General features: G+C 41.2%; 1 protein-coding gene across 1 annotated transcript; it reads left to right on the forward strand.

Moving 5' to 3' along the window:
• The first annotated feature begins 1,683 nt into the window (after positions 1-1,683).
• Positions 1,684-17,275, forward strand: SLC3A1 (solute carrier family 3 member 1). The gene is made up of 11 exons (XM_009813063.2): positions 1,684-2,110; positions 3,318-3,497; positions 4,627-4,781; positions 5,842-5,967; positions 9,272-9,391; positions 10,414-10,538; positions 11,873-12,071; positions 12,883-13,033; positions 13,515-13,546; positions 15,532-15,633; positions 16,494-17,275. The coding sequence occupies exons 1-11, from the start codon at positions 1,684-1,686 to the stop codon at positions 16,932-16,934; spliced, it is 2,058 nt and encodes a 685-aa protein (XP_009811365.2). The 3' UTR covers positions 16,935-17,275.
• The last annotated feature ends 1,238 nt before the right edge of the window (positions 17,276-18,513 follow it).

The following is an 18,513-nucleotide window of genomic DNA, read 5'->3' on the forward strand; positions in this document are numbered from 1 at the left end:
GAGTACTTAAGGTCTTGAGGTGTACATTGATGCAATCTAAAAATTTTCAGTATTTACACACTTGCTATTATTTTAATCTGAAATGAAGTCATTGAAATGAAGCGATTTAAAGGGGAGAGGGTTGGTGTTATGGAGAAGATGAATGAAGTATAGAGCAAACAGAGACCCACACATTCAAAGCAGGTACTGAATACGAACTTATGCCCTGAGTGCCTGTGCCTGCCTGGAAGCTTTCACGACTTACTGATACCATGATGGTAAGACTGCAGAGTCATTAGAAGGGAGACTGTTTCAAATAATCTCCTGGCAGTACTGAAATTACAGACACTGAAACTACTGCCGCTATCTCACATGCTCCGGCAACTGCCTGACTGCACAGGCTGAGGTTGCTGCCAGGCACTGCTCTGAGGAAGGGGAAGTAAAGGATTAAATCTGTCAGAGAAAAAGACCTCTTCTTAGCTCAGCTACAGAAGAAATAACACGTTTTTGAATCAATTGAATATTGCATGCTGTATTTTTTTTCAGTCATTAGTTTACAAACTTCTTTCATGGTTTGAGGCAAACATAATAAATACTTTTTTGAGGCCAAAACCAACCTTTTCTCAACTGCAATTGCCCATGGGAATTTCCCTGGGACCCTGACCCTATGGTCGTGGGCAGGTGTTTGCTTTTACATGTGATAAGGCAGCTCCTTTGCAAATATATATTGTGTTGTGTTTCCTTCAGTATGCCTGGGCAGGTATGAAGGGCCTGTGTTAGGGCTCTCTGGCTTCAGGGCAGCTAGGACTTAGGGGAGGCAGATATATAAATCTGTGCACGCTTGTGCAGACAGTGGGCAATGCTTTTTCCTGGCTACAGCAGTAGAAAGGGGGGAAAAGGAAAAAGGAAAGGTCACTTTCCTTTTAACAATTTTTTTTTTAAAAAAAGGGGATTTCAATAGAGGGCAGTTGGTTTTTCTCTCGAGTCTTGCTTGTGCCTGTGCAGAGCTATCCTGTCCTGACCCAGGGATAGCTCTGGGTGTAGCAACCTGTCACATGCCATGAATCGCAGGATCGGTATGTGCCTTATCATGGTGTTACTGCTTAAGAGTTGTGGATGGGCTGGGTTGGGTTAGTTAGTTTGGGGGGTTTTGTTTTTCTAAGCTGTGAGAAATGAAGCACAATGGCCTCTGTATCTTTTCTTCTTAGTTAGTCTGTGTTGTTCCTTTTGGGCCAGAAGTTGTCAACACCTCGTTCTTGCTGTCTATGTTTAAATTACTTATTAATACTCAGACCACTTTACATGCAGAAGGCCATGACCAATCTGGAAAGGTGTATATTTACTAAACCTTTTATTGGTAAAAAACCCCCAAATTTTTCACAGCTGTCAAAAGGAGGAGAAGTTTGGTGTACTAGAGAGAGCAACAGTAAACATAACTCTGCCTGGCTGGTATGAGCGATAGGCTTGCCTCCCTGGAAGACTGCACTTTCTTCTAGTATTTTGTTATCTTGTTGAAGATGCCTGTTGTGCAGAAAAGCAGGAGCACTTTGCCCTTTTTGTCTCTTTTTGAACTTTGACCAGTTGGTCAGGATTGATTATAAACCCAGATGCTAATTACGCTGCTTCTCATTTCACTGAACAAAGGTGTGTTGGCACGCTTCCTTGCTGTGGTCGGAGTCTCCAGGACAAGACCCATGAAGTAAAATGGTTGAGGAGGAAGCTAAGAGCTTACCTATGGAGCTGAGTGAGAAGGGAGGTGTGGAGAACAACGGATTTGTTCAAAATGAGGCTTTTGATGACAAGGAGACCGATACCTGTAGCCAAGAAGAAATGCCAAAACAATGCGTTGTTGCCATGGACCCAGTGGCTACGGAGGAGCTAGCGTTGAAGCCCTATGCAGGGATGCCGAAAGAAGTCTTGCTGAAGTTCTCCAGCCAAGCCCGGTACAGAGTCACCAGGGAGATTCTCTTCTGGCTCATAATTGCCGCTGCTGTCGTGCTCGTGTGCGCTACAATTGCGATTATTGCTCTCTCTCCAAAGTGCCTTGACTGGTGGCAGGCCAGTCCTATTTATCAGATCTATCCTCGTTCTTTCAAGGACAGCAACATGGATGGGAATGGGGATCTGAAAGGTGGGTGAATTTCCATTCTTGGTATGTGCAAAGCTGTGTAGAAGTAGTCTGTGTGTGTATGTACATGTGTGTATATACACTTAAAAAAAAAATAGACAAATCTCCTGATGGAGAAAGCCACCCTACTGGAGAGAGGAATAAAAGTTGTCTGACTAATCATTAATGGCAATTCGCATTGTCATTAATAGATCTAGGAGCTTCTTGTTCGAGTTGTTAAATCCAAGCCTGGAGTTAGAACAGATGTTTAGAGGTGGGGCTGAGAGCGAGCAGCAGCATAACTGTCATCAGAGCAAAATACCTCCACAAAACTGAGGTCAGTCGGAAGGATGGGTGGTGCTAAGCACTTTGTCATATTAGGTTGGCTGCCTCTTCATAAGGAAAAGTGACAAAGAGGAGAAAAAGATGTGTTACTTTTTGTTTTGTTCATGGTCTGGGTGTTTTTGAGCTCTCATGAATGTATTGAGAGTAGTACCTGATAGTAAGAGGCAATGCCACTTAGCTTAGCTGAGACTTAAGTTTCAGAAGGGGAAGGCTCAACACTATAACGGACACTAAACTTCTAAAGAAGAAGCGCTAGCTATAATATACTCTGCTGACAAGTTGGAGAAGAAACTGTTTCTTCTCTTGTATGCCAGTAGTAACGCATCAGGAAGATAGGAAAGTTTGGGATTTAAAAATACTAGGGGAGGCTGGAGTTGAGGTGTCTTTAAAGAAAACAACAGAAAAACTTCATAAGAGTTTTTTTCCTAATGGCAGGGAAAACCTGGGATCTTTGCATTAAAATTGTGTTTCCCTTTGGGTGGTCTGAGGATTAATTGCTGTTCCTTGAAATGGGAAAGTAATGCTGTTGCTGCATTTTAACAAAATATAGGAGTTTGTTTACAGAAGTGAGTGTTAAATTTACTAAGTGAAATTGTAAATCTTCTTATAATACAGAGTAGAAAATTGCTTTGATCTGATGAGGTTTTTTAAATTCCTGCTTTATCTTCCTTATAAAAGTGGCTCTGAATAGTTTCTATTCTGTGATCTCGTGCTATCCCTGAAGAAATGTCAAGATTGCCCTGCTACCTGAGATCAGTGAAAACAGGGGATGGTTATGTATCAAAGGGACCTGTGTACCATCTTTGACTGAGACCCCACGGCAGACATATTTCAACAGAAATATTTTGTCTTTTCTAAACAGATGATGCCCTTTTCTTTTAAACAGGTATCCAAGAAAAACTGGACCATATCACGTATTTGAATATAAAAACCATCTGGATCACCTCTTTCTATAAGTCTCCCTTAAAAGACCTTGGATATGGAGCTGAAGACTTCTATGATATTGATCCCATGTTTGGATCAATGAGCGATTTTGAGAATCTGCTTGCAGCCATACATGATAGAGGTAAGCTGCAACTCCAAGCAAAATAACTCTATCAAAGACGTTCACTCATATTATACGGGTGTACCTCGTAGTGCTAGTTTATGATCCGAGATTTCTATTTGTGCATCTGGAAATTCCCCCATGGTGGCACTGAGCAGAAGTAGATGGAGGTGCCAGTGAAGGGTACATGTTAGCTCTACAGCAACGCAAGCTCTGTGATTGCAGTTTCCCACCCTTGGGTGCTGGGGTAATGCTGGAAGCAGGACAGAAGGCATGGGGAGATCAAAAGCAGTGTCATGCTGCTGTACGTCTTATGCAAAGCATGGTCCCCTCCAAGGAAGTTCATGGGTAGTAGGGCTGACATGCTGTCCGCGCTCCCTGGTGCGTATGGGTATGGGCATCAATAGTGCAACGGGATCAAGGCTGAAATGCCGTTGTTTCTGACTTTGAATTTTATGACTGATGGCTGCTTTCTGGAGAAAGTAGGAAGATAATTACGGGGTTGGGAGGGAACATTCGCTTCCTTCCCATGATTGCAACCTTGGCTGGTGTGTTTATGCCGTAGACCAAATGTTTGCTCAGGTGTTTCCCCTTACAGCTCTTGGGCTGAATGGAAAATGGTTTGCCAGTCCCAAAAAATTTGGGATTTCAAAAAATGTCTAGTCTTTAAGACGGGTGAGGGAGAACATGTGTTCACTGATGCTAGACTGGTGAAGTGCCTTTCCCACCTGGGAGGTGGGAGACAGATGTTGAAGTCAGAGTTAGTGGAAGTGGCTGGTAACAGCAGAAATCCGTTCCGATTTTTCTTCCCCCTCCTTCCCCTCCCCAGCAATGGGCAGGGGGGAACAAGACCAGCAAGATGTGTTGCAGCTACTTGCAGACTCTCGTTAGACTAACTGCATCAGTATCTGGGGCCTTTTGTTTGTGTCTGTGCATTCCCATATCAGCAGCCAATGGGGCTGTGCTGGCTCAAAATGTAATGTGCTCACCGGTCCCTCGAGCCTAAACCCTGCCAGCACGAGCCTTCCTTTTTCGCCAGACCTCTGGGAAGGAAGAAGCCCAAACACTTCTGATACTGCATTAAGAAAATATGTGAGCTTTGTCTTATAAGGCTGAATTTAACAGTTTTTTTAATGGTTTGATTTCTAAGGGTTAAAGGTGATAATGGATTTAATACCAAACCACACAAGTGACAAACACCGATGGTTTCAGCTGAGTCGCAATCGGACCGGGAAGTACACGGACTACTACATTTGGCAGGACTGCGTGCGGGCTGCTGGTTCGATCACTCCTCCAAACAACTGGGTAAACATGGGAAGGGACATGTGCAAATCCCAAACTGGATGCAGGTTGCTACATAGCAAAAGCAGCTGTAACATAACTGTCCCAATGTACACTGGGTTATAAATGACTGGTGAGAGGTACAAAGTGATGTTACTAAATGAGCTAGTGCAGATGAAGATTTAAACCAGCTCAGGGTGGAGGGGTTCCTACTTAAAACAGAATTTTTAAAGTGACTTTTGTTTCTTTACCCCAGTGTTAAATCTTCACTCATTAAACAAACAGAAAAAGGGATAGTTGTGCGCAAGCTGTTCACACGTGCCCCCTTCTGTGTCTGGGTACTGTGCTCTAGAAACTTCATCTCAGCTCCTCTGAAATCATAGTTGGTGGGGAGGGAAACAAAACTGTGTGTTCTTGGGTTTGGGGTTTTTTTTTCCTTTTTCTGGAAGGTGATCAGGCCAGAAAGTGCGTTGCCTATTTCAAATATATTTATTTGAAATTTGAACTGATAGATGCATGATTAGCAACTTGCATATTCCAAAATCTCAAGGTGGAATTAATATTTTGTACCAGCTAGTGAATTTTTTTTTTTCCAACTTAGATTCTTAAGAGCTATCTTAGTTTTTGGAATCTTTTATTAGAGAGATGATTAAGTTAGCATTTTAACATGTTGACTGTTGTTGGCGCTTCAAAGGGATGATACCAGATTGTGGAAAGCACTAAGTTAACTAAAGCTATTTTTCATAAGCTTTAGGAAAAACAATTCCAAAAGAAATGTTCCCACCCATGTTTTCCACTCTATTCTGAATAATTCCCAGTGAAAGTCTACTTACAAAAAAAACCAGCAATGAAACAGAACATTGAACAAGAAATACACATGGCAAAACACGACTAAAGGGAGAGCAACTAGCAGGAGAAGGAAATGTAAAACATGAGTACCAAAAACATGAGTACCAAAATCTACTCAAAATTTAATCAGTTGATAGGCTTGTTGTGCTTGTAATGTACCACATGTTAAAGTATGCACAGGACTAAATGTTTGTTAAATTAAGAGTTCTGATTATCCCCCTCCTTATATGAGCAGGTGAGCATCTTTGGGAATTCCAGCTGGCAGTTTGATGATGTGAGAAAGCAATGTTATTTTCATCAGTTTGGGAAAGAACAGCCAGACTTAAATTTTCACAACCTTGCTGTCCAACAGGAAATCCATGTAAGTATGTAACCCACTGCTGCTGTGCCAACAGCAAAGCAGCTATTTCTACACTTAATTTCTCTGATTATTTGTGCTATACAATTTACAATCTAGTTGGAAGTAATTCAAGGATTGCAGCTTATGTAAAGTCTTGAAAAAAAAAAGGTGTTTAAACAAACGTTAAGTGTATAAGCAAAATTCAGGCTTTGTCTTCTAATGCTTCCAGTATCAGAGCTACTTTGTTCAAGTCTTTATAATTTAAAAGCAAACAAGCAACCAAAAAAAAGAAATCCAAATAAAATTGTCCTTGAGTGAAAGTACTGGTAGCGGGTGGTGTTGCAGTCCTCTGGCTTTTAAGAAGATAGGACTATTGCTTTTTTGCCAACTTAAGTCCCCTGCTCTCACAAGTGCCTGGCAAGATCTTGATGGGGTTTTGGAACAGGTATTGCACTTTTAAAGGACCTCCCTTTTGCTTTCTCTTCCCACTAAAGGCTATCTTAAAATTTTTTTTTGCTTTGATGCTTCAGGAGCCCTCTACTTTTCAGTCTAACCTTATTCACAAACTCTTTGTACTTAGCTCTCTATGAACCAAACCTGTTCTTCAGCTGAAATAGCTTTTCCCACCCTTGCTTATGCTTACTTGTTTTTCAGCTCTGATGACATCTCCCTTCAGCTTTTGTTAAACTAGATTAAATGGGGTAGACTTTTCCAGTCTTCCCAGAAGTGAGAGGCTCTCCATCCTTTTGTTTAGCTGCTACTTATTCCTTGCAGCGCTTCCAGCCAGAGGTTTTTTCTCAAACGCAGATGGCCAGAATTAAACCAATTTAACAGAAAAGATGTCTGGGCAGAATCCTGTACAATGGCATAGGTACTTCTCCCTCTGTGTCCTAAGATTGCTGTTACTTGCTTTGGACTTGGTGCTAGTAGTCAAATAATCCACCATGACTGCTTTCTGGAAGCAGTTAACTCCTATCAGCTCTAGTCACCATCAAGAGCCAAGGATGAAGGCACTTAGTCCCTTTGGATGTTGTATCAAGGACAACAATTAATGGAAAGATTGACGTGGAAGGAAAAGCGGCTCTTGCACTGAAGCCTGTGCTGAAACAGAGCTGAATCACTCAAGTGGAGAGAAGTTTTTATCTCTGTTGATACAAGGACCTGTTAATTAGCCAGTCAAATGCAGGCATGGCACCTTGTTTTAGCAAAGAGATGTTTGGATTTTCAAGGAAGTGAGGCAATGCTGATTTGAATTACAAAGAACGCCTGGGCTTGTGGGTAAGGGGGAGATAGTGAGTTTCGATCTGTCTACATCTCTGAGGACTTTACTGGGGACAGAGATGGACAGCCCTCACAGCACAAGTGCTTCACCAAGGCAAGGTCATGCTCTGATGAAACCTCATGCCTGTCTGCATCACGTCTGCTGGCAGACAAGGTACAATTCATTAAAATATGGGGAAGTGGGCCTGAACATGGGGAGTATGACAATTGCTGCTTTTTTCTTTTTTTATTTTTTTTTTTCCCCCCTCCTTGAAGTTATACCCCATCAGGTAGTACAGCTACCTCAAGTGTTTCGATTTAGTCCTTAAGTGTTTGCTACTTTGTACTGTTGAATTTTGATGCATTTCTTGGGCAGTAGTTTTCACAGCTGCCCAGTTCTACTGTGATTATCTCACTGTCTCTCTGGAGCCTCTCCCCTCACCATGGGTACTGCATGTGCATGAAGAAACAAAACGCTTTTGGTCATACTTAGTTAACTAAAGCATGAAATGAGTCTGTTCTCGAGACTGATCCTTGAAGAAGTCCACTAGTAATGTCTCTACATGTTGGTACTTCCCTTAACGCCACGTCTTTCCACTCACACCTTTTTTCCTAGCATTGCACATACTTTTCAATGGTCCTGGCTAATTTTTTTTTAATGGTACCTGATACATCACTGAAGCTCCAGTAGCAAATAGATGCTGCGTTTCCTATGCAAAGAGATGAAATGAAAACTAGTAAGTTTGGCCTGATAACACCAACCTTGGTTAAATGCTTATGAACATCATTAATTGCTCCAGCATGTTAAAGAATAATCTTTCTCTAGTATTTTAATTCAAAATCCTGTTTCAGAAAGGTAGGAGGACTGAGCAGGAAGCAAACGGATTTTTCCAGAGAAGCTAAAGTCTTTGGTTTAGCTACAGGGCATGCAAGAGCAATGCAACTTAGCAGCCAGCCTGTTGTAGCTTTCTTGCATAAATAAAAGTAGATTGATCTCAGTGAGTACCACGTCAGTGCTTGATATTTGCACTGCTGATACCTGGTGTTGCTTTTGTGATGAGTACGTGCGTAAGCATGAATTAGTTTTTGGTGGATTCAGTATTGGACAGACACCATATCGACAGCTGCTGCTTTCAGAATGCCTCTACTAGAAAGTACAACTCAGTAAGGCGGAGTCTTTATTTGCCAAACAAAAATCTGTAAAGCTTGTGTGGACTAGTTCTACTCCAGTCTATTCAGGCAAGTGTACTTCATACATTTTAAAAAAGGCAATTCAATAGTTGTCTAAAAAAAAAAAGTTTTTGTCCTCAGATAAAGACAAGTATCTGGTCTAAAAGAACATTTGCAGAAACCACTCAAGAGGGACTGAACTTTAGAGGTGTTTATTAAAACTAGAGCAATTAAAATTGTAGTAATGTAATAGCTACTGAATATCATTTTAATATATAATTTTAATAATAGTGATTAACCTCTGAATTTAATAGCGAAATTAGAAATCAATAGCAGTTAACTTGGATAACTTTTGTGTTCCTGCAAGTCAACAAATAAGCCTGAAAATAAAATAAAAAATTTCACATCAGTCAAATAAGAGAGGACAAACGTTTTAAGAGCTCTATTGTATAAAAAGAAAATTGGTGGCACAAGATCTGTGCAGAACAACGTATTCTTGCATATTTGAATCAATGTGTTCTAATTGTGTGCAGCCATGATGGGTGTTCTCCAACAACAGCACTTAGCACAAGCCCAATTGTTTTGATGGATGAGATTAGAAACAGCTTTTAGTGAGGCATGCCCTGGCTTTGGTCATGTGAATTACGGGAGAAGTTGCAAAGCAGTCTTTTCCTTTTTTATACTGGATGAAATAATAAGACATGCTTTATTTAGATCTTAGTTTGACCTTAGATTTACATGATTCACTTTAACTTCTAGTAAAATTTGAAGTACAAATTAAAAAATAAATTTTTACATATTAATACCTATTAACAGGTTTAGTTTTCTTTTTAAATATGTACATTTTTGAATGGGATGGGCTCACTTGGAATTCTCAACTTTTACCTTTGTCTAGGATATTATCAAATTTTGGCTCGGCAAAGGAATTGATGGATTTAGTTTCAGCGCTGTTAAATTTCTTTTAGAAGCAACGCATCTACGGGATGAGCCTCAAGTGAACAAGTCCCAGAATCCAGTAACGTATATGTTATGTCTTTGCTTTTTTCCCTGTATTTCCCACTGGGGCAAGAGAGTGTATGTTTCTACTCTTTTGGGTCTTAATTGTGGCTTTAGGAAGACTGAGTCAGTCGTGTCCTTTGGAAGGCAGGTGGCTCCTGGGCTCTCTGCAGAAGGAGCACATACAAGAAAGAAGCCCTTGGGCTGAAGGTGTAGGTCAGTGAGATACCCGCAAGCAGGAGCGCTGTGGGTGGGAGGAGAATTGTCCATAGACCCTTCATATTTCTGTTCTGACACAGTTGCTTTGAATTTTCTGTTTAAAATAATTTGCTTTTCAATTTATAGTCTAAAAAGACCAGTCTTGTGATTTTAATAGTTGATTGGTTATCTTTGGGGAGCCCATACAGGAGGTAATCTCAGAGCTCTTGCTTGCTTGGGGTCCCGTGGCAGTCACTAGCATGTATTTCTTTTACATTGCTAGTAGGAATTGGAGTAAAACAAAAACCCCTCATATTGGCAGTATGTCACAGTGAAAGGTGGCCAGACACATTCAGAAACATGCACCCTGTTATTTATGCTATTTGCTTTTGCTGAGGCAGTGAACTCAGGGACGTTCCCAGATAGTGTCAGCACTAAGACACTGCTCCCCTGCGAAGCTGGGGATCACACGAAACTGGTCAGCTCCACAAGTATCGTTGCTTTTATAAGTTACGACAACAACGCTGTCCACCTTTCCATCCTGGTGTGTGGCCGCAGCATCTGTGCTCGCTGCTGCAGATAGGCTTGGTTGGTTAGTGCTGCAGGTGGACTCTCCCTCTTGAAAGACAGGATCGAAAATAATAATCCCTCTGCTATCATATCTTCAGAGTTCCCCAAATGCAGTTCAGATCTGCACTGTTAGTGTTGGTATGCTAAACTAATTTCAGTTAAAATGTATCTGGACTTGGTGCATTGTCTCAGGAAAGGACAGGAAGAATTTGGAGAGTTCTGAAATCTAAAATATTGGTGAACTAATGGGAAATATTGCATTCTTCTTTCAAGGAGAGTATCACAGCCTATTCCCAGCTCTACCATGACTACACGACCACGCAAGTTGGCATGCATGATATCATCCGTAGCTTCCGTCAAATCATGAATCAGTTCAGCAGTGAACCTGGCCGATACAGGTAATCATTATTACAACTAGGGTAATCATTATTACAGCTAGGGAATTCTTCTCTAATTTGTCACCCTCTTGCTAGCAATAAAATGTATTTTTAATAACATAATATGCCATAAAAAAGTTTTCTTCCTCAAATGCAAATAGTGGTGCATAGGCTATATTACCTCTTTCTCAACGTGTGAGAGACAGGAAATGAATTGGCCCTGGTGGCTCTGCTGTGTCTGTGGACTGTACAAAAGTAAGCAGAATGGGCGACCATTCAGATCACAGAGAGACTGTAATTAATCAGCCCTGTGGCTGATTTATTGCATAGTATTAATAGTACCGTTCATGTCAGACACATAGTCAGAGATGGTTAAAATCACAGAATGGTTGTGTTTGGAAGTGACCTCTGGAGGTTATCTGGCCCAACTCCCCTGGTCATCAGGGCCACCTAGAGCTGGCTGCTCAGGACAGTCTCCAGCTGGCTTTTGAACGTCTCCAAGGAGGGAGACTTCACAACCTCCCTGGGCAACCTGTGCCAGTGCCCAATCACCCTCACAGTGAAAAAGTGTTTTCTGATGTTCAGAGGGAATCTCCTGTGTTTCTGTTTGTGCCCATTGCCTCTGGTCCTGGCACTGGGCACCACTGAAAAAAAAAAAAAACCTGGCTCAGTCGTCCTTGCACCCTCCCTTCAGATACCTATATACATTGATGAGATTCCCTCCCTGAGACTTCTCTTGTCCAGTGCCACCGTCTCAGCCTCTCCTCGTAGGAGAGATGCTCCAGTCCCTTAATGGTCTTAGTGGCCTTTTGCTGGACTCTCTCCAGTATGTCCATGTCTCTCTCATACCACGGAGCTTAGAACTGAAGGCCACAATCCAGGTGTGGCCTCACCAGTGCTGAGTAGAGGAGAAGGATCACCTCTCTTAACCTGCTGACAACGCTCCTAATGCAGCCCAGGATACCATTAGCCACCTTTGCTGCAAGGGCACATCACTGGCTCATGTTCAACTTGGGGGACTCCCAGGTCCTTTTCTGTGAAGTAAAGCATGAAAATTACTGGAATGGAGTTATGTGGATGTGGATTCAGAAAGGTAAGACTTCAGTCAGATACTTAGAGCCTTTTATTGACTCTTACAGGTTTTTTTCCAGAAATTTCCAAGAAATATTTCTCCTTGTCATCTTGTCTGCTTTACAAAATATTGTTTCTCTGTATTAATCTTTTTTGATGGGGAGGAGGGAAGCAAACATAATGCTGTCTTATTTTCTAAGTATGTCCAACACCATTCCTAGCTTCCTTCTGCTCTGTGCAAACCAAGAATGAGCCAGAAAAGGTACTTGTGTACTTCTCTGTAGGTTTATGGGTTCTGATGGTGACGGAAAGGAAGACATTGAAGCAACAATGATGTATTATGGAACAACTTTTATCCAAGAAGCAGATTTTCCTTTTAATTTCAACCTAATCAACATGAAAAATCTATCGGGCAACAGTATTTTTGAAGCTGTCAACTTGTGGATGAAAAACATGCCTGCAGGAAAATGGCCAAACTGGGCGGTAAGAGTTCTAGACCAACTCTTACAGGAAGGGCTTGTTCCAATAGGTGACAGAAACCTATAGTTCTCTTATGGCGATAGCAACCTCCCCCACATATACACACTGATTTCAGTGGGATCAGCAGCAGCCTGAGCGTGTGGCTGGGCTATAGCAGATATCCATGTGAAACTCTAAGCTGCTGTAGTCGCAGTTGTTGGCATTGGCCAACCAGCTGGCTGTCCTGCCCTTCAATAACAGTTACACCCCTCCGTGCAAGGGTGACGGAAGGGAATTTATGATCATGCCTCTCCCTCGGTGTCTCCAATGTAGTAATGGGCATTGGCTTAAACCACCGTTGAGGATGGGATTGGTACAAATATCTTTGGCCATTAACTGACTCAGTGCAATGGATTCTGGAAACCTCCCAGGGCCAGGATAGAATAGAGCAGGCAACTGAGGGCAGTTAACTTAAAATCTTGCTGGTCTTTGCTAGGAAGCATGTTTGGGATGTGTAAAAGATCTTTTCAAAACAAGCACCACTTTCACACAGCAGAGAAAATGGCAGAAATCTGAGGGAACTGTAATCGTGGAGAGTTGTTTGTCATCTCTCTTCACTTCTGCCTCATGTGCTGCTGGCAGGGCATCTGCATGCTAAATTATTTGGGGCAGAAGTTTGTACTGGCACCAAGATAAAAAAGGTAATTGCCCTTACAGGCCTGGAGGGGCAAGAAAAAAAACCCCCACCACCTACTACCTTGTTAAATTAGTTAACCAATTTCACATATGCATGGAAATTTATAATCTGTGTTTAACAGAATAATGTTTCCTTCAGGTTGGAAGCCCTAATGCTGCTCGGATTTCATCTCGGATTGGGAAGGAATATGCCAATGTTATGAACATGCTGCTTTTAACCCTCCCTGGTACTCCTGTAACTTACTATGGTGAGGAAATAGGCATGGAGAACATTGCATCAGAAAATGTAAGTGAAGAGCGTATAAAATCTGATCCTGTTGTTTAGTTCCGAGTAGCAGAACTTTCAAAAATACAAGACCTTTTTTTAGTTAACCAAACCCAGCCTTTATCACTGTTTAGATGGTTTTTGGTGTTCCCCATGGCAAAACCATTGGACAGCACATGGAAATGGCCAGGCCAGAGACTAGAACCAAGGCCTTGATGCATGTCTGAACTGCTAGACTGCAGTCATGGTCCCTGATTTCTGTCCTCTGCCAGATCAGTCTTGCATGGTTTGCAGCAGCGTTGCTTTGGTTTGCTTTGCTTCAGGAGAAAGGGCAGCAAGTGCCAACACCAGGCTTGGGTTAGGGGTTAGGAGAGGTGTGTTGCAGTCATCTGAGGCAAGAGGAACCGAGTCACTGTCTCCTTCCCCCCACAGAAGTACCCTAATCGCTATGTCAAAGTCCATTATTTCCTGGCTGCTATTTAAAGGTAAATCAGAGTTCATGAGAGACCGTAGCTACAGTCACCATCTCCTGCAGACTGCTTTCCTCTGATTATGCAAAGGCACCTGTCTAAGGCACAGCCCTCTACAATGTGCCCAAGCTCTGAAGAAGGGGCCTCCAGAAAGGGGTGGGTGTACAGACCAGCTCCTGCTTAGCATTGCCTGGTGGCAAGCAGAAGTGGCTTTTCCTTGTCACGCAAGGTTTTTTGATTTGTCTTTTAGATTCCTTTCTATAAAGGATTTAGGTACCTGAGCCTGGGAATGAGGTGCCTGGCTCACTTGATCATAGCTACAAGTAACACATGACAGGATGTGTTTGTTAGATTACAAAAATTTTCAGAAGTAAGATTATTCAAGGTCAGGGGATTAAAACAAAGCGTCTGTGCCTTTCACGCTGTGCTGACCTGTGTAACTTAAAAGTTTTCACGTTCAACCCCTGTAATTTCTTGTCTCTTCTACAATCATACCTGACTTCTCTTGTGTCTCGTTGTCCAAGATGTATGGGCACGACTGGAAAAGGTCATGCCCAAAAGGGAATAGCTCAGCTCTGCCTCTTATGACCACTTTTGAGTACCATGAGAACATGGTCCTATGGCAGATGCTGTTTTCACTGGAAAGCCTCTGTTAGGGAATGAGACAGCCTCTGGTGACGTTACCAATGGTGTTGGCTCCCTTTGTACCAAAGAGAAACAGGTACTTGAAAAAGCACAGGATCATCGCCAGGTTTGTCTGATTCAGGTGTGAGGAAATGATTTTCTGATTTAAACGGAAATCTCATTTCCTCTGAGAAGCACCTAGGTCAAAATATCTCCTGCATTTTCTTCCTGCTGCTGATTACTGCTGACAGAATGATACTCTTCAGAAAAGTGCCTTGCCCTTGGCTCCTCAGCGTTTACTCTCTTGTAGTGGCTACCCTGTGGCTCACAGCTTTGTAACAATGAAAAACAGTTCTTCATTCAGTCTGGAGAGGAAGAGTCCCCGATTAATGGGTTTCTTAGAAAGATGGAGAGTATTTGCTCAGGGTATAGTTTTTAGCCCCAGCATTTAAAACACGTCAGGAGAAGCTGAAAGAGGTAAAGATGAAAGGGAGTGTTAGCAGTGTTGAAAACTTAGTATTTTTTTCCCTGCTTTTCAGAATATGCTAAAAGGAGAAACCCCTTATTTATAATGTCACAAAGCAAAGTGACAATTTCTTTTGTTGAGCTGCTGTTCTGACAGATTGTATTGAAAAGTGCCCTTTATATGAAAAACAGTTTTCATGGAAAACAAACACTCAAAGTACATGCAAAATATTTTATGCCCTCTTATATCATTAAGTGTCAGATCTTTTGGCAAGCTCTTCAATAACAATGAGGAAGCTTTTTCAGAGTTTTTCTGAATTCTTCAGAATAAGAACTTCAGACTTTTTACATTGACACTTTTTAATCAGCTAAAAGCTGGTTTTCAATAGTTTTTACACTTGGAAATAATTTTATCTTTCTAACACAAACAATCCTGTCCAAATTGTACCCCTTGCAAATGTAAGCTTGAAGAATTCTCAGGTGAAAAGTGTGATGTTTATAAAAGAACAGACACTGAATAGCATTTACTAGTTGTTTACTGTTATTTTAACAACATCTCTTCTTAGGACTCATTACCTCATAAATTCACTGACTGCATGTCTAGATATTTATCAGAATATCCTAGCTGTCATTAGTAAACTTTTATCCAACATCTGTTGCAAGGGGAGACAACTCTAGTAGAGTCATTTGGGAATTCCACATTTTACCCAGTGATGCTTTATCCATGAGACCATCCGTTCTCCTCCATTTCAGGAACCATTTTCTCTTTAGATTTGGAACAGGATTACATCCTCATTATTAAATTTTTAAATTAAACCAAAGGAAGCAATACTGAAATGGTGATTGTTTGGAAGATGTGAGAACATGCTATTCAAGGGATAACTTTTTAACATACTAATCAAAACAAGTAACTTTTAGGTAATGGCTCTGACACCACTTTATTTTTTAGGTGACCTTTCCAGAGAAATCCCCCATGCAGTGGGATGGCAAAGTTAATGCTGGTTTTACTGAAGGCAACAGTAGCTGGTTACCTGTTAACTCTGACTACCAAAGTGTAAATGTTGAAGTAAGTATCTATGTGTGACTAATTCTAATGGTTTAAAAATATTTTAATGTATCTATTTCGCTCTGACTTCTTTTACTTAGGGGGAACTTGTATAGCTAGTAAGAACAAACTCAAGGGAGGAAAATAAAAAGGCACTGAATCCTAACAAATTTTATTAGACAAGGAAATCCTTGCACAAGCAAGGAGTCTGCTTCATCTATATTCATTTAAGCAGGGCAACTGCAATTATAATGTAGATGCGCCATTTGGCTCTTTAAAATTATTAAAAGGATGTTAATATTAAATTGAAATCTGGCCTTTTCTTCCACTTCTATTACTATAGAAAGCACTGGCCTTGTAACAAGAACTTAAAATAGACCATCTCTAACGTAAGTAAATAAAAATTTTTTCAAGGCAGTTGAGCAGTGAATCAAAGAGATTTTGCTGATCTACAGTGCTGACCGGAATTGAAGACAGAAAAAATAAATCAAAGACAGGAAAAACAAAACACAAAACAAACCCTGTGACTTCAGTAGATTAGACTTAGTGAAAAAAAGCTCAGTATCAAGCTTTGAATGGCTGTGGCTTTCTCCTGAATAAACGGTACTATAAGGACACTGTGGGAGGAAGAAATAGTGTCAGTGCTGGAGAAATTAGGTCCTGCTTAATAACTGCTGTCTCTGTTACTCCACGAGTGCCAAGGAAGTGCATGAGAAAAAGCAGTTTTTCAGTGGAATTTGCAGACAAATTTGAAGAGAGATAATTGTCAAAATGGAATTCTGATAGGTGTGTTCTCAGCAGACTGCATGGGTGTGAGAGGTTAAGTAGTATTTCCCACATTCAGTGCAAAGACATGACCCTGTTACTGCTGACTGTTGCAGATCCAGATGACCTGGTCCAACTCAACCCTCAATTTGTACAGAGAGCTAACTTTACTTCGCCACAATGAGCTACCCATTCATCGGGGGTGGATGTGCTACATCTGGAATGACAGTAATGTTTTTGTTTATGTGAGGGAATTGGATGGGTTAGACAGAGTCTTTATGATGGTTCTCAATTTTGGGCAGGAATCGACACTAGACCTGAAAGCTATAGTTCCTAGCCTTCCATCTGAAGCTATTATAAGACTAAGTACTAACTTTAGAAATACTGGTAAAGCTGTCAATACCGAACTGATTAAAACTGAAATGGGAGAAGGCCTGGTCCTTGAATATGAAACAGCAAAGCCTGTTCATAAGATGGAAGCTTTTCAAGGAAATTGTTTTGTGGCAGAAAAAGCTTGTTATTCCAGTGCCTTTAATTTACTCTACGTGAACTGTTAAGTGCAGGAATAGAATAACCAAGCTTTCATGTTAATTTAGAAAATGTGGGGTTTCAGGGAAATGCTTAAAATTTTCAGTTTTCTTTGGCTTTTAAAACTTTGTGTACAAAATAAATGTCCTGAAAAACAGATACTTAATTGTCTTGCATCTGTATTGGTGATGAAAAAGTATGGTATAAACTCTCCCTTAGGGTCTGTGGAGAAAAAAAGTAAACCTGTCCTAAAAAACTGTCTTGTTTAAGTGTGTGTATTTTTGTGAAGAAAGAGAACAGTTGCTTTCAGTGTACTGCCCATTACAGTTGCTAGTCATTAGGACCTCCTGTGGAATCCAGAGCCTGTGGCAGTTCACAGTAACTTTTAAAAAGTCTGTAGATTTGTAAAACTTACTCTAAAGGGGTGGTCCTGTATTTGTTAAAATAGATAAAAGCAAGCAAGACTGATAAAGTTGTGATGGCTTACCTCTTCTCTTAAATTTAACAGCTCTGATTATCCTCAAAGTTACAAAATACAGTTAATGTCTAATTCTACACTCAGGACTGTATTTCCAATTGATCGCCCCTGCTGAATTAGAGTATGCTTGCATTCTCTTTTTTCTTATTCTGCCCGAAGGTTGAGGTGAGGTGTGCATACGTTAGTTCAGAGTAAGCAACTGAAACAACTCTACTGAATGTCACACTTGTTCACATGCTTTGATTTGCATTTGGTGCACCTACAGTGGCTTATGTGATACAAAGGAAGGATAAGCATTTGACTTGGGGCCGTCTGTTTCGGACACAGGGGTGGATCTGGGGAACTCCGTTTTGGTTGGAGGACCTTATGGCCACATACCCTATTTTCCACCAACTGCTTGTATCAGTTGCTGTTTCTAGGTGTGCACCATGCATCTAGCTAAAGAAGCAATGTGTAGCAGTTTTGTGCCTTGCTCAGATGTCAGCTAAGCTATGAATCAGGCTGCTTTAGTGGGGGCATTTTTTGTTTTATCCTCTGGAGAGACTCTGGCATCTCCTTCTGGGGCATTCGACTTGTCTTCCAGAGGGACTTTGGCACCTCCTTTTTAAGATTACCAGGCTAGTTCAGGTAACTACAAGATTTTGAATCTACTCAAGATGAAAGAGTTCTGCTAAAATTCCTGTTCTTGCGAGTCCTTTTCTTCTTTGCAGTTTGTGTGATCCACCGTATGATCAGTACGCTATTGCTGCTATGTAGCTAGGAAGGGCAATAGTCATCATCATGTATGTATGGGAATTAGTTTTAGAAGACCCTAGAGAGACTTTTAAATCTAATACTTCTTGGGAGTTTTACTCCCTTGTGTAAAGTGATGTTCGAAGAGAGGCCTTAGACTGGAAAGGCTGCCTGTACAAAGTGCATGCCTTCACATGTTAGGCTTTAAGCACCAACCGTTGTGTTTCAGCTCCACTTGTATAGTGCAGAGCTGCTTGCTTATGTGAACAGAACTGTACTGAACAAATTGATTAGTGCAGGCGACTACTTCTGTAGGGGAGAAATTCAGCTCTTAGTTTGTATGTTTGTAAGCCAGTGCAACACCCAACATTGAATTTCTTGCCTGCTTAGGCCCATAA

The sequence above is a fragment of the Gavia stellata genome, chromosome 2 (genome assembly GCF_030936135.1).
Source record: "Gavia stellata isolate bGavSte3 chromosome 2, bGavSte3.hap2, whole genome shotgun sequence".
Classification (NCBI taxonomy): Eukaryota; Metazoa; Chordata; class Aves; order Gaviiformes; family Gaviidae; genus Gavia; species Gavia stellata.